The sequence below is a fragment of the Clavelina lepadiformis genome, chromosome 3 (genome assembly GCF_947623445.1).
Source record: "Clavelina lepadiformis chromosome 3, kaClaLepa1.1, whole genome shotgun sequence".
NCBI lineage: Eukaryota > Metazoa > Chordata > Ascidiacea > Aplousobranchia > Clavelinidae > Clavelina > Clavelina lepadiformis.
In genome coordinates, this window is record NC_135242.1 from 5758099 (window position 1) to 5771154 (window position 13056).

Below are 13056 nucleotides of genomic sequence, written 5' to 3' on the forward strand. Positions count from 1 at the left end.
ATTCCGAAAATGATTTCTTGCAATAATTGTTTTATAGTAATATCATCTGGTCCAGCTATCACAATAACCAGTATCAGTGAATTTAGTATTGCTATATCATATCCTGCAGCTGTTGGTGCTATTGGGTATCGCATCTCCTACCTTCCAGTGTGTAAGTTTATCTACTGATTCTGTACTGTCTGTATAGTTGCTAGTGTTTGTTAGTGGCGAATTGTGCCAGACCATGTAAGAATAGCTAAGCCAACACGCATAAATCAAAGATAGCAACATAAATTTACATTTTTGATAAATCCAATAATTTTGCGACTTTGGGTGATAATTTTGGTAAAACTGCGGCATAAATTTTGAGGAGTTGCCCTGTCTGAGTAGTAAATATTCCGACTTTGCAATTTTCATTTACCTCCCATAAAAATTATTTTATGGAGATTTTGTTAAACAATTTTTTTATGATCTCTATTGATGTATGCTAATATAGCAAGATTAGTACTGAAATAGCTCTAGCTAACGGCTGAAATTTTAAGTTGGAGATCTTCCTATGCAAATGCTGATGACGACAACATACACAAATGCGACCGTAAGTCCCCTGTTTAGTGGAGTTCGATACAACATAGAAGTTGCTGCTGTGTATGAAGCGGGAATTAGCGATGAAAGTATAGTTGTCGTATATACAAGTGAGCACAAGAAAACTATATAACTTATGTAACCTATGTATAAGTAATACCGTACAAGTGGTAATGTTCGTGTTCTGCTGTGATTCACGTCACTAGTAGTGAATTGCTTTTACCCTTGATGTTTTTTTGAAGCATTAAAAATCCTGTTACCAATCTCTAATGATATTTCTCTTTGGTTAACAACTTACAGTATTTCTATTACTGCTTGAAACCGGAAACTTGCTTTATATTACAGCAGTGGATGCGAATGATTGGCTATGCTGTAACACTATGTTCCAATTTTAGAAACAGAGCCGCCAAGTAACCTTCAAAGTGATGCTTCAACTGATGGAATTTTAATAAGATTTACAGCACCAGTGGGGGCATTTAATCACACTATCACCTGGACAGGAGCCAACGGTGATTTTGGAATGACTGGACTTCCTGAACAGACGCCGTTAAGTGCTTTTATCAGCAACATCGTCTTGGGCGTGCCTTACAATTTCAGTGTTATCAGTCACAACCCTGATGGACTTGCCAGTCAGCCGGCCCAGCTCATAAATGTCCAAGGTGGGATATTGTCCGTTAAAAGCACTTACTTTGCGATAAATGCTACATTTTCTGTTGTATAGAAATTACCTTTTTTAGTAAAAAATAGCTTTTTTATAAATATTGTAATTACTTTTTTAACTATATATCTAGCACCGGTAGTGGAGTACACCTATCAAGCTAGGTTGAAAGCAACAATCATTTTCATATCGGAATATAATGATCCTTCTTCTATGGAATACATTACTCTTGTTAATGGAGTTACGGCTGAGCTTCGCCAAGTTTTGTCTCCAATTAACGGCGTGGGAGAATTTATATTAAACGCAATATATCGTGGTAGTGTGGTTATAGAGTAAGTTGAGAAAAACTGCTTTCGCAAAATGTAAACCGTCCGGCTTTATGATTTTTGTTTGCTTTACTAAAATTTATAGGTTTCAAGTCAACATCACAGCACCTGGTGTGTTGGCTAACGATGTTGCAAGAAACATACAAGCCAACATCCCAAGCAATTTCACATTTCTGAACGCAACTGAAACACCATCCATCGGTAGATTTGCTCGCTGTTTCGATTCCAACTTAATCCGTGTAATTGCAACTTATTTCGCTTCCTTTTTAAAAAGAAAGATTTCTTTTACATAGATTTAGATTACTGTTTGAGCAATCCCTGTCCTCTTCATTCAACGTGTTCCACCTCGATGCAGAATTTTCTCTGTACTTGTGACTCTGGCTTGTTTTTAAACCAAACAGGTGAGGAAGGCTGACGAATGGTAATACTTAGAAACATGAAACGTCCATGCTACTGCTAGACCAGGGTTTATCAACCAGAGCCCCATAGGCCAACCTAAGGTTGGGGGTCTACGAGCAGAAGCCTAGTAGGACAAGGCGAAGCAAAGCGGGATAAGTCAAGTTTCTCACGTTTTTAATCTTTGGCTCTCTGTTCCCGGAAGCACTTGTTAGCTACTGGCAAGCAATGCCTGCTGCTGTGTACAATTATCTGTGCGAAGGCTACTGCACACAAAGCAGTGAAGTAAAAAGTATTTTGCAAAAAACAATCTACTTTTTTTATTGATAAGCAGGGGGCCATGGATTTTAAGGGTTACTGAAAGGGGGCTATAAACCACGAAAGGTTGAGAACCACGGTACTAGATTTATAAATATGCGCATCTATTGTTTTGCGCATGATAACGCATAACAGCTCTGGGTATCTTATAGCCAACAAATGTGAAGACGAAGACGAATGTAGGAATAACAACCCTTGCCATGTGGATGCTGAATGCACAAATACATTTGGATCGTTCAGTTGCGCTTGCAAAGACGGATTTCAAGGCAATGGAAACATTTGCAGAAACATTAACGAGTGCGCAGTCTCGATTTTAAACAACTGCGATGCAAATGCATTTTGTACTGATTTGAGTCCGGGGTTTTCGTGCTCATGCGACAGCGGTTTCACGTAAGAGTAAAATTAAATTTAGGAATGCTGCAGCTGCAATGCGTTTAATTGTAATTGAAACACCTTTTAAATTTAGAAAAAATTTTAAAAGGAAATTTTGTGATTTTTTTTATGTTTTCTTTTCAGTGGAAATGGTATAAGTTGCGTGGATATAAACGAATGCCAGAAAACTCCCTGTCATACCAACGCAAGCTGCGAAAATTCAGAAGGCTCTTTTACGTGTTCTTGCTTCTCAGGATTCAACGGTGATGGATTCGCTTGCAATGACATTGACGAATGTATCAGCAATATGTCTACTTGCTCTAATGAAGCTTTATGCAATAACACTATTGGAAGTTTTAGGTGATTGCTTACCAGCATAACGCTCATAACTCAAAAACGTTACATGCTATCTTAGTCAGAGGTTTTGTAAAACACAGTTACATATTTCAAATTTTCATTTTGCCTAAAAGTTGCACTTGCCGTGATGGATTTTCCGGGAATGGTACAATTTGCAACGACATTGATGAATGTATTGTCGGATGCCATAACTGCCACGATAATGCTTCCTGCACGAATTCTATTGGGAGCTTTCTTTGCCCCTGCAAGAATGGTTTCGTAGAAAACAACGGTATGGACTATATAGACAAGATTCGTTGTGAAATATGACCTAAATTGTTTAAAGAAAAACTGAGTGAAGTTGCATCTGCAGCTTCATTTTGCCTTGATGTTGATGAGTGTCTCCATAGCAACAACTGTCATGCCAACGCCAGTTGTCTCAACATGATCGGGTCGTTTTCATGTGAATGTCATCATGGCTTTTCTGGAGATGGGTTTTCTTGTAAAAACATCGACGAATGCTTATCGTTGCCCTGTTCTGACTCGGCTAACTGCACTGATACTGCAGGATCGTTCACTTGCGCTTGTAACTCTGGATTCTCAGGCAATGGATTTTCTTGTCAAAACATAAATGAGTGCGCTGAAACAAATCCTTGTCATCACAACGCAAGCTGCACGGATCAAAGCCCCGGCTTTACTTGTACTTGCAATAACGGGTATAGGTAAGTTTGTCACCTCCTATACTGATATGCTTTTACTTTGTTTGTGTCTATTTCAAAAAATAATTTTTATCCAAGACTGCGCTCAGCAATGAAAGTCCTAAGAAATGAATTTTAAAACATATTATTTTCGAAAGTAACCTAATGTCTTTGTAAAATTTTTAAGTATTTCATGCTTAAAATGTTACGTGCTACCATCTCTAATTTGGACTATACCGAAATATTTAACACTTTCACTTAGCCCTGTTTTTATGTCGTTACAAAAACATTCTCGTTATTATTGCAGTGGAAATGGAACACTTTGTGAAGACATCAACGAATGCCTCAATTTTGATGTTTGCCACGCCAATGCTGTGTGCTCAAATAACAATGGAAGTTTCACATGCACGTGTGACAATGGCTATCGTGGCGATGGGAGGAATTGCACCGACATAAATGAATGCTTAACAGGCAATCACAGCTGTCACTCTTACGCCTCATGTAACAACACAGAGGGCGGTTATGCGTGCTCCTGTAAGGACGGATTTACAGGAAACGGCATAATCTGCATGGACTCTGATGAATGTACTTACGGTGAAGACAACTGCCACGGAAATGCCATTTGCATAAATACTGTCGGAAGCTTTATGTGCTCTTGCGATGACGGTTATGAAGGAAATGGGGTTGTTTGCTTGCAGGTTGACGAATGTTCCAGGAATATCAGTAACTGTCATTCAAATGCCAGCTGTTCAGACACTGAAGGCAGCTTCACTTGTGCTTGCAAAATAGGATATACAGGAAACGGTTTACACTGCTTTAATGCAGATGAATGTGACTTGGGAACTGACATTTGCAATGACAATGCCACTTGTTCAGATACGGATGGAAGTTATTATTGTACTTGCAACCAAGGCTTCACTGGAAATGGCATCGTTTGCGAAGATATAGATGAATGTGTTTTAAACGTTGATGACTGTGACCCAAGCGCTACCTGTATTAATTCACAGGGAGGTTTTAGTTGTTCGTGTAATCCTGGCTACTCAGGAAGCGGGGAAAATTGCGACGATGTTGATGAATGCCGCTTGAGCGTGATAAACTGCCACAGTAACGCAACGTGCAATAACACAATAGGAAATTACACGTGCACTTGTAACCCTGGTTATTCCGGGGATGGACTGACATGTACTGACTTGAATGAATGCCTGGCTGAAACCAACTATTGCCACGGCAACGCCACTTGCACAAATACTGACGGAAGTTTCCTATGCAACTGCAAAGAAGGTTTTACCGGAAGCGGATTTGCTTGCGGTGATATTAATGAGTGTGACGAAAACGTGCATGAATGTCATCTGAACGCTACGTGCTCTAATACAAGAGGAACTTATTCTTGCGATTGCAATAAAGGCTTCACTGGTGATGGAATGGAATGCGTAGGTCGGTGCTTTGTTTCTTTAAGTTTTTTATGTTTTTATCGATTTGTTGCGGTCAAAAGTTTCTGCCAAACGTAATATGCTTCCTTTTACTTTAAGCATCAGCTTAGTTTGATAAAATGTTTTATGCTGTAATTTACAGATATAAATGAATGCGACATGCTGAACCCATGTGACCCCAATGCTGATTGCAACAACTTGGTTGGTAGTTATAACTGTGTATGTCGCGGAAATTTTGCTGGCAACGGTTTTACTTGTGAAGGTGATAAAAACCCTTTAATGCTGAACAATATTCTTATTACGCTAAATATTCTGGATACACACTTATTTTCAATTAAGTTATATGTGGGAAATGGTGTTAAACAGGAAAAAATTATGTTAACAGAATTTTAAACATTAGTTTGCGCTCATATGCAACGAACTTGTTCAGTAAACTGATTTAACTAATTTGATAGATAAATTATTTTATTAGTGCTGCAACTATTGATAATACTTATTATCAGAATTACTAATCGAAAAATTTATTCTTAAATTTATACAGTAAGTGCGTGTAATGCCAGACAACACTTAACCAAAATGTTGCAAATTTTAGATACAAGAAATCCTTGTGATTCAGTGACATGTGGTGGAAATGCCGTCTGTGTCTTGACAGACGGTGAAACAATCTGTGAATGCGATGAAGGCTTTGTAGGCAACGCGTATGAGCTTTGCACTGGTAAAATGTTTGCATTACAGATAATGTATAAAAACGTATGAATGCAAAATAAATTCACATCGATCAAGTGGTTCAAATCACTTTAAACTTTTAATTTCTGAAGTTATACACAAAAGCTTTCAACTTATTTCCAAAGATTTTAAAATTACTGTATTAGTTCAGGAATGAAATAAATAAATCTTTTATAAAGCAATGTCCGGCTATAGATCTAATTTATTTTGTTTTGATACTTTCAATCTATTTCAGAGCGAAGTTCAAATTCATGTGAAGTCTTGTCTTGTGGCGAGAACGCCGCTTGTTTTTTTAAGGACGGTATCGCAGCATGTGAGTGCAACAATGGCTTTGTGGGCAATGCATATGAGTCATGCACCGGTAAACGTTTACTGTAATCTAATAGGCCTACATCCAGCTTATATAACAGGGGAGTTCCGTATCTTGATCTTAAAATCATTCCGCGTGAAGATTGTTATGGTGGATGAAAAACGAACATTTATAGAGCTTTATGTATTAAATATTTCTCCTACATACAAAAATACTCGTGTCACTTCTAAAAGTTTTTTGTTATAAATTCTTCTCAGAGGCTGTTTGTATCAAGTCAGTGATCTCAGAAGGAAGAGTAAATTTTACCTTCAACAGAACCCTGCCAGGGTTAATTGCATATTCCAATGAGAGGTGCCCAACGGGTGAGCATGCGAAATTGTTGCTTAATATAATACAAAGCTGTCATCGGATTGGCTTGGTATAAATTTATACGGTATGTTAAACAAACTATGGGTAGTGAACGATAATATCTTTGCATGTATAGTATTTGTTTAGTTCTTTTTCGCAGGCTACCCTCAAGCATCCATTTTATGCAATGGGGGACCTGATGCTTCAACTATTCCAAGTTTTGCACTGGAGAGTTTGGCTTTTGTTGGTTGTACTAACACCTCAATTGAGATGGTTACATCGAATGTATGTATACAGTATACCAAAGACGTTTTATTGAAAGTTCCAGCAAAAAGTTTAAAATTTGAATAGAGCTAAAAAGCATTTCTCCTATTTAAAAAAATAAAAACACGATTTAAAAACAGTTACACTTTATGACCTAGTGATACATTTTATTTATCTCATAGGTTAATTTTGAAAACATTACAACCGAGGAAGTTGAACAAATATTGACGATATTGAATCTGCAAACGTCTGTGGTGGATCAAATTACACCTGAAGATATTGTTAACGTCGTTGAAACCATAGGTCTTCTTTCTGATTTCAGTGATAGAATCCAGGTTTTACGCTTCTATCATACTGTTTATTTTACCAAATATAAATTAGTTGTTGTTGCTTTTGATAATCTTATTAGTGATAACATTTTTCTTACAATCCTATAATTTTGTGAGGATCGTTTGCAAGTCATTTAGTGTTCAAAAATATTTTTCTTTTTGTTAGATTTCAAGTATGTTATTCGAAAACATCATCAGCATTGGTGATCATGTAACTCAAAGTTTGATCATATCAAACAATGTAAACTTTGCAATGATGAGCCAGGAAGAACGACTGCTGACGTCATTAGATAATCTCGGGTTTCAGGTTGTATTACCTGAAAACCAGACTTCCTTGAAGATCATGACACCAAGTATCGCTTGCGAGGTACAATGTAAAACAGTGGAGTAGATGCTTAATAATCACACACTACTCCAAGTGAAAAGTATTGTTTGATCTATTTTCCAGAAACTAGTTTTTGAAATAGCCTAATATCCAATGAACTATGTGTAGATTTCGAACGTTTTAGCACTCTCAGTATGTTTATTGCAATTCTGTACTTTGAATAGTGTTATTGCAAATACTTCGGCTTATCCATTTATTTTTTAATCTGCAGATTGTCGATGAACGTAATACAACGAAAACAGCTTCATTTGAGCCTTCAGTCTACCTACAACCCACTTCAAGAAGTCAAGAAGTTCCTGTTCGCATAGACATCCCACCAGAAGCACTTCAATATGTCCAACAAGAGAATGGGTCTTTAAGAAAAAAGCGAAATGTTGAGACAAACACGTCAGCAGTGAGACTCGTTTTCTTTGCCCATCGAACCGGTGCATTGTTTCCGTCTGGAGAAAACACCAGCTGGGTAAAAGATCAATTTCGCTATTACAACTTTATACAAACTTATATCCATACACAATTTTAATCTTTTTCACAAATTCTGAAAATTTAACCATTATAAAAACACATTTAAATTTGTAAAAAGCAAATTATTTGGTTTTGCAGGTAGGCTCAGCTAGCTTAAACAAGGAGGGGATTTCGAATCTTCAAGAACCAGTCAAAATAATTCACCTGAGAGTTGATAAAGCTGGTGGAAGACAGCCTAATGAAGAACCGTTTAAGGTTGTATTTTATTATCGTACAAAACATACGTAACTTTTTGTTCACGCGTATTTTCTATAGCTATTTGGTAAATCAGATAAAAACACAATCGTCTTAAACATATTCTAAACTAAATTGATTCAAATCAAAAAAATCTCGACGTAAGTTCTCGGAAGATTTTTTAGCAATTCACAAGAAAATTGGTATCAATGTTTCAAAGTAGTATTGCCATCGTTGTTTTATTACAATTTTTTGATGCACGAATGCTGGCTTGTAAGCGAATTACAGTAGCCAACCACCGTAATCTAATCCTTAACGCAAATAATGGGCAGTGAACTGTGTTAAAGTACAAGTGCCCAAATAACACTACACTATATGTTTCAGCTGTCATACGTAAACGAGACATGTGCATTTTGGAATTTCTCAACCGATGCTTGGTCGACGGCCGGTTGTTGTTTGGTTGAGAATTCAAATCCTCCCGAATGCAGATGCAATCATTTGACCAACTTTGCCATGTTACTAGTAAGCTTTAAAATGCATTCAATATGCCAAGTATTATCTTCCAAATTGCATCCTCTGCTCTTTATTTAAAGGCTTGAGCATGTTGATCTAATAATAGCGCACAATTATTTTGTTAATTTATTTATAGAGCACATATGACATTCCTGAAGACGTCGTCCTATCAACTGCCACAACCGTGGGATGCATTATTTCTATCGTTTGTCTGGTAGTGACAGTACTTCTGTTGGTCATACCAAAGTAAGCTTACGTATCTACTTAACCTTGTGAAGACATATCAAAACACAGTTGCGCCTGATAATGGTCAAACAAAGATAATGTTAATGTTATGTTTATTTTTTAATGAGCTTAATATGTTGTACGTTACTAAGGGTAACTTTAATGTTGTGCACATGGTTGTCAAGCCCAAGGAGAAAGTGTTAAAATGCCCTTTATTTTTTGTCTAGGCACATTCGAAGAAAACGACCAACCAAGATTCTTATAAATGTTTGTATCAACCTAATGCTATCATACATCGGTTTCCTGAGCGGGATCGACAAAAGACGTAATATTGCCGCATGTGTGTCCAGCACCGTTTTGCTACATTTCTTTCTGCTAAGTACTTGGTTTTGGATGGCAGTATACGCTCATGTCCTGTACAAGTCATTTGTTCAGGTATGAAAATAACTTAACTTAATTATGTCTTAACCGTCCCTTACCTTGACAGGCTACTCAGCATGATTTATTTTCGATTATGATTAAATGAAACCGTTTTATTCACGGAAGGTGTTGAGCGTAACATGGGACAGATATTTGACAAAGAGCTTTGTGATATCATACGGACTTCCCCTCATAATTGTCGTCATCAACGTCATTGTTACTCTTACTTACTCTCATCACGAAGAGGAGCCCCCCGTTTGTGGTAAAGGTAAGAAATGTGATGGTAGAAAACGCAAACACTTCTTTAGTTGAAAACTGTTTTGACAAATGGCTTGTCTTCTTATTTGCAGACGAAAACTCCGACCTGGCCGTCTCTGCCATGTTGGCTGACAACATGTGCTGGCTCCACAGTCACTCCTTGCATTTTTCTTTCCTTTTGCCAGTCGGGCTCCTTCTTGTCTTCAACGTGGTCATTTTCTTCATGGTCGTTAGAAAGCTGACATGGAAGCGAAATGAGGTCGATGAGATTTCCGAAGTTGATCTCATTTATTTTAATTTAAAACATATTAGTGTGAAAAACGTTGAAATTTTACTATTATTCTGCAGGTGTCTTCTTCTATACCCAAGAGATCAGTAATGCAGCAGTTGGTGGTTGCGATTACTATTGCTGCATCACTTGGCCTTGTGTGGTTGCTAGGTTATTTTCTTTTGCTTTCAGATAACGTTATCTACTTCACAGTGATGAACTGGCTTTTCACTGTGGCTGTTTCTTTGCAGGTAATTATAAATCGTAATAATTTTGTCACCCAAAATAAATGGTTTTGGAGCATATACTTTGCAGGAATTCTGGTTATTGGTACTTTTTGTTATTAAGTCATTGAAAAAAAAGTAACTGAAATGGGCATAAACATTCACTTTCCTGCATCATGATCAATCTTTCAATCAATCAATCAATCAATCATAGATCAATCTTTTGACAAGGAACTGTTGTTGTTTCAGTTTTTATTTGAACGTCCTATGCTGAGTTGTGGATAGCTTAAGTGCATTTTTTTCTTTGTGCAGGGCGTTTGCATATTTCTTTTGTTGTGTGTGCGCAAAGGCGACATTCGAAACGTGTGGTGGCCACCTGTTTACAATGTTTTGTGCTACCCCTTCCGAGGATATATAGCTAAAGACAACAAATTTACTTCAAGGACCACCAGGACAACTTACAGAAGATCAACAGGATATGCGTTAGAAACGGCAAAGCCACCGAAAGCATGAACTATTGCAAATGCTAATATGTCACTTGGTATGATAACAGTATGTTATACTCTTTTTTTGTTGTATGAGTTACATGCTATGATTGCTCTATATATGTTGGCACTTACTCTATATATGTGTGTGCAGTACAACTACACGACTTAATGTTTATGCACCGATAAAAGATCTTAGTTAATGGGGAATGTTACATTTATCCACAGAATAGTTTTTGCCTCGCAAAACTTGAAGCAAATGATGGCAGTTTTAACCCTGAAATATGATTTAGCTTTCCGTTAAAATCAATCGACAAAACACAATAAAATAAAACAAAATACAATTAAGGTTTGTCGAAAAGATGATGATGTTTGCTTACCGCTCGTTCCAACATATGCATGGCAAGATAGCTGCATCAAATCAACTGAAATACTTTTGTATAACCTGTTAACACAACTCAATGCTTTTGTCGTATTACTGCGTTTAGTTTTTTTCCCTGGTGCATATATACAGTAATATAAAAATATGCGGCGCTATCACGGTTATATTGTCACGACTGCACAATTTATCGTTAGCTCAATGACTTATTATATTTAAATGTAATGATTATGGCCCGCAGTTTGACCAAAACACTAACATGAAAATGAATAGGCAATATGACGTCTTTTGAGCATTGCAATTCCCCGATGGAATAATTTTTAGTAATTTTTCACCTGAATCGTTTTTGATCTTTAGACATATGATGATGAAATTTATTTTAAATCTTCTTATTCCACTGAAAACCGCTCTGTGATTATGTGCTTAATTGTATTTATTGCATTGGATCGTGACCCGACACCTTATCGAAAGACACTTTATCGAACGACACTTAATCGAACGACACTTTATCGAAAGACACTTAATCGAACGACACCTGATCGAAACGACACCTGATCGAAACGACAGTTGATCGAAAGACACTTTATCGAACCGAAAGTTGATCAAACGACACTTTATCGAACCGACAGTTAATCAAAACGACAGTTGATCGAACGACACTTTATCGAACCGACAGTTCAAGCAAGATTTTTGCGTGTTTCTCAAACATTGAAACAATGGGTCATTGTGATGTTCAGCTATCTGTCCATGTTTGTTTGATAAAGTTAGATTTTGTAATTTTTGAGATATTGTGATATTTATATCACAATGCATGCACTGTTAAAAGCACGACAACTGACGAAGTGCACATTTCAATCGCATTCATTTAATCACAAGTTGTGTGCAATTGCTCGAAGATAACTTTTTATGTCCATATTTGTTGAGTCATAATTTTCAACTATGCTCCTCAGACGTTGGTTGACAGCGTCGTAGCGCTTCTTCCGTGGTGGGCCATCGATTCCAGCACTCAATTGTTCAATTAACAATTCGTTGGAACCTTGTTCCTGCTTAATTTTTTTGACGAGTCTGCGAAGCGTCGGATGGGATATTGAGACACGCTTGCTGAACGCATTGTGCCATCCTTCAATGCTATTATTCGTTCGTGGAAGGTCATCTTGAACCCGGTGGAAGACATTCCAACATCGGATAGGAAATAGAGGTTGACGACGATTCCTGCGACACAATCGTCCAATCCAAGTATTTTCAAAATAGTCAATGTATTCAGACAAGTGCTGCTCATCGTCGTCACTGAACGTGGCCAGGAAGTCCTCGAACCGTTGTACAACGTCTTCAGGCGGAACGAATGCCAGTGCCTGGAAGCATTTTATGCGAAGGGCGTGCTCTGCATCTTCATTGAACCACCGCTGCAGAGAGAGAGCCTGAATTTTCCGGAAGCTACATTGGCCAAAATGGAAATTGGCCAATGTTTGAGAAACACGCTAAAATCTTGCTTGAACTGTCGGTTCGATAAAGTGTCGTTCGATCAACTGTCGTTTTGATTAACTGTCGGTTCGATAAAATGTCGTTCGATCAGCTGTCGTTTCGATAAAGTGTCTTTCGATCAACTGTCGGCTCGATTAACTGTCGTTCGATAAAGTGTCTTTCGATCAGCTGTCGTTTCGATCAGGTGTCGTTCGATAAAGTGTCTTTCGATAAAGTGTCTTTCGATAAGGTGTCGTAGTACCGCATTGGATATGACGTTGCATCATGCTTAACTGCTATAAATTTATTGCAATAAACGGAAAGATTTATTTGAAGAAAATGATTTTTCCCACTTTTCTAGGAAAGCGTTTCTGACAAACTGTTTTAAAAACGCTGTTCGACAGGGGCAGAAATATTTGAAGTTAAGTCTGCAATCGGCAATTTTGTGTCAAGCCAAAGCAGTGGAAGCAAAGTTAAACTGTAAACAGATTCCTTCTTTAAATCCCATTACCTTTAATTATCAGAAACAGTAAATAAGCTGCTTTTCAGTAAACTCTGGTGGTTGTTTGTAAAATAGTTTTCAGCCAAGGCTTTTTAAAGGCTTCATATGAAGACTTATGGCCAAGGAATTTAACAGACTTGAGGAATATATTGTAAAATAATGCAAAAT

At 37.4% G+C, this 13056-nt stretch overlaps 1 protein-coding gene across 3 annotated transcripts in view; it reads left to right on the forward strand.

The window, feature by feature from the left end:
* LOC143450508 (uncharacterized) overlaps window positions 1-12723 on the forward strand; it is a 28553-nt gene extending 15830 nt beyond the window's left edge. Inside the window, exons 24-51 of one of the 3 annotated variants that reach the window (XM_076951079.1) lie at window positions 38-151; window positions 522-671; window positions 957-1220; window positions 1353-1551; window positions 1631-1746; window positions 1839-1946; window positions 2412-2649; window positions 2776-2991; window positions 3102-3259; window positions 3341-3689; window positions 3973-5099; window positions 5238-5357; window positions 5688-5810; window positions 6057-6182; window positions 6389-6493; window positions 6640-6764; window positions 6926-7078; window positions 7239-7439; window positions 7669-7917; window positions 8058-8174; window positions 8538-8675; window positions 8803-8912; window positions 9119-9326; window positions 9438-9579; window positions 9662-9828; window positions 9918-10088; window positions 10374-10613; window positions 10775-12723. In XM_076951079.1, coding sequence (XP_076807194.1) covers window positions 38-151; window positions 522-671; window positions 957-1220; window positions 1353-1551; window positions 1631-1746; window positions 1839-1946; window positions 2412-2649; window positions 2776-2991; window positions 3102-3259; window positions 3341-3689; window positions 3973-5099; window positions 5238-5357; window positions 5688-5810; window positions 6057-6182; window positions 6389-6493; window positions 6640-6764; window positions 6926-7078; window positions 7239-7439; window positions 7669-7917; window positions 8058-8174; window positions 8538-8675; window positions 8803-8912; window positions 9119-9326; window positions 9438-9579; window positions 9662-9828; window positions 9918-10088; window positions 10374-10574 — 5495 coding nt within the window. In that variant the 3' untranslated portion in view covers window positions 10575-10613; window positions 10775-12723. Of the gene's footprint in view, window positions 1-37; window positions 152-521; window positions 672-956; window positions 1221-1352; window positions 1552-1630; window positions 1747-1838; window positions 1947-2411; window positions 2650-2775; window positions 2992-3101; window positions 3260-3340; window positions 3690-3972; window positions 5100-5237; window positions 5358-5687; window positions 5811-6056; window positions 6183-6388; window positions 6494-6639; window positions 6765-6925; window positions 7079-7238; window positions 7440-7668; window positions 7918-8057; window positions 8175-8537; window positions 8676-8802; window positions 8913-9118; window positions 9327-9437; window positions 9580-9661; window positions 9829-9917; window positions 10089-10373 lie in introns of all 3 variants that reach the window. The other 2 variants (XM_076951080.1, XM_076951078.1) reach the window with 2 other exon arrangements.
* The last annotated feature ends 333 nt before the right edge of the window (window positions 12724-13056 follow it).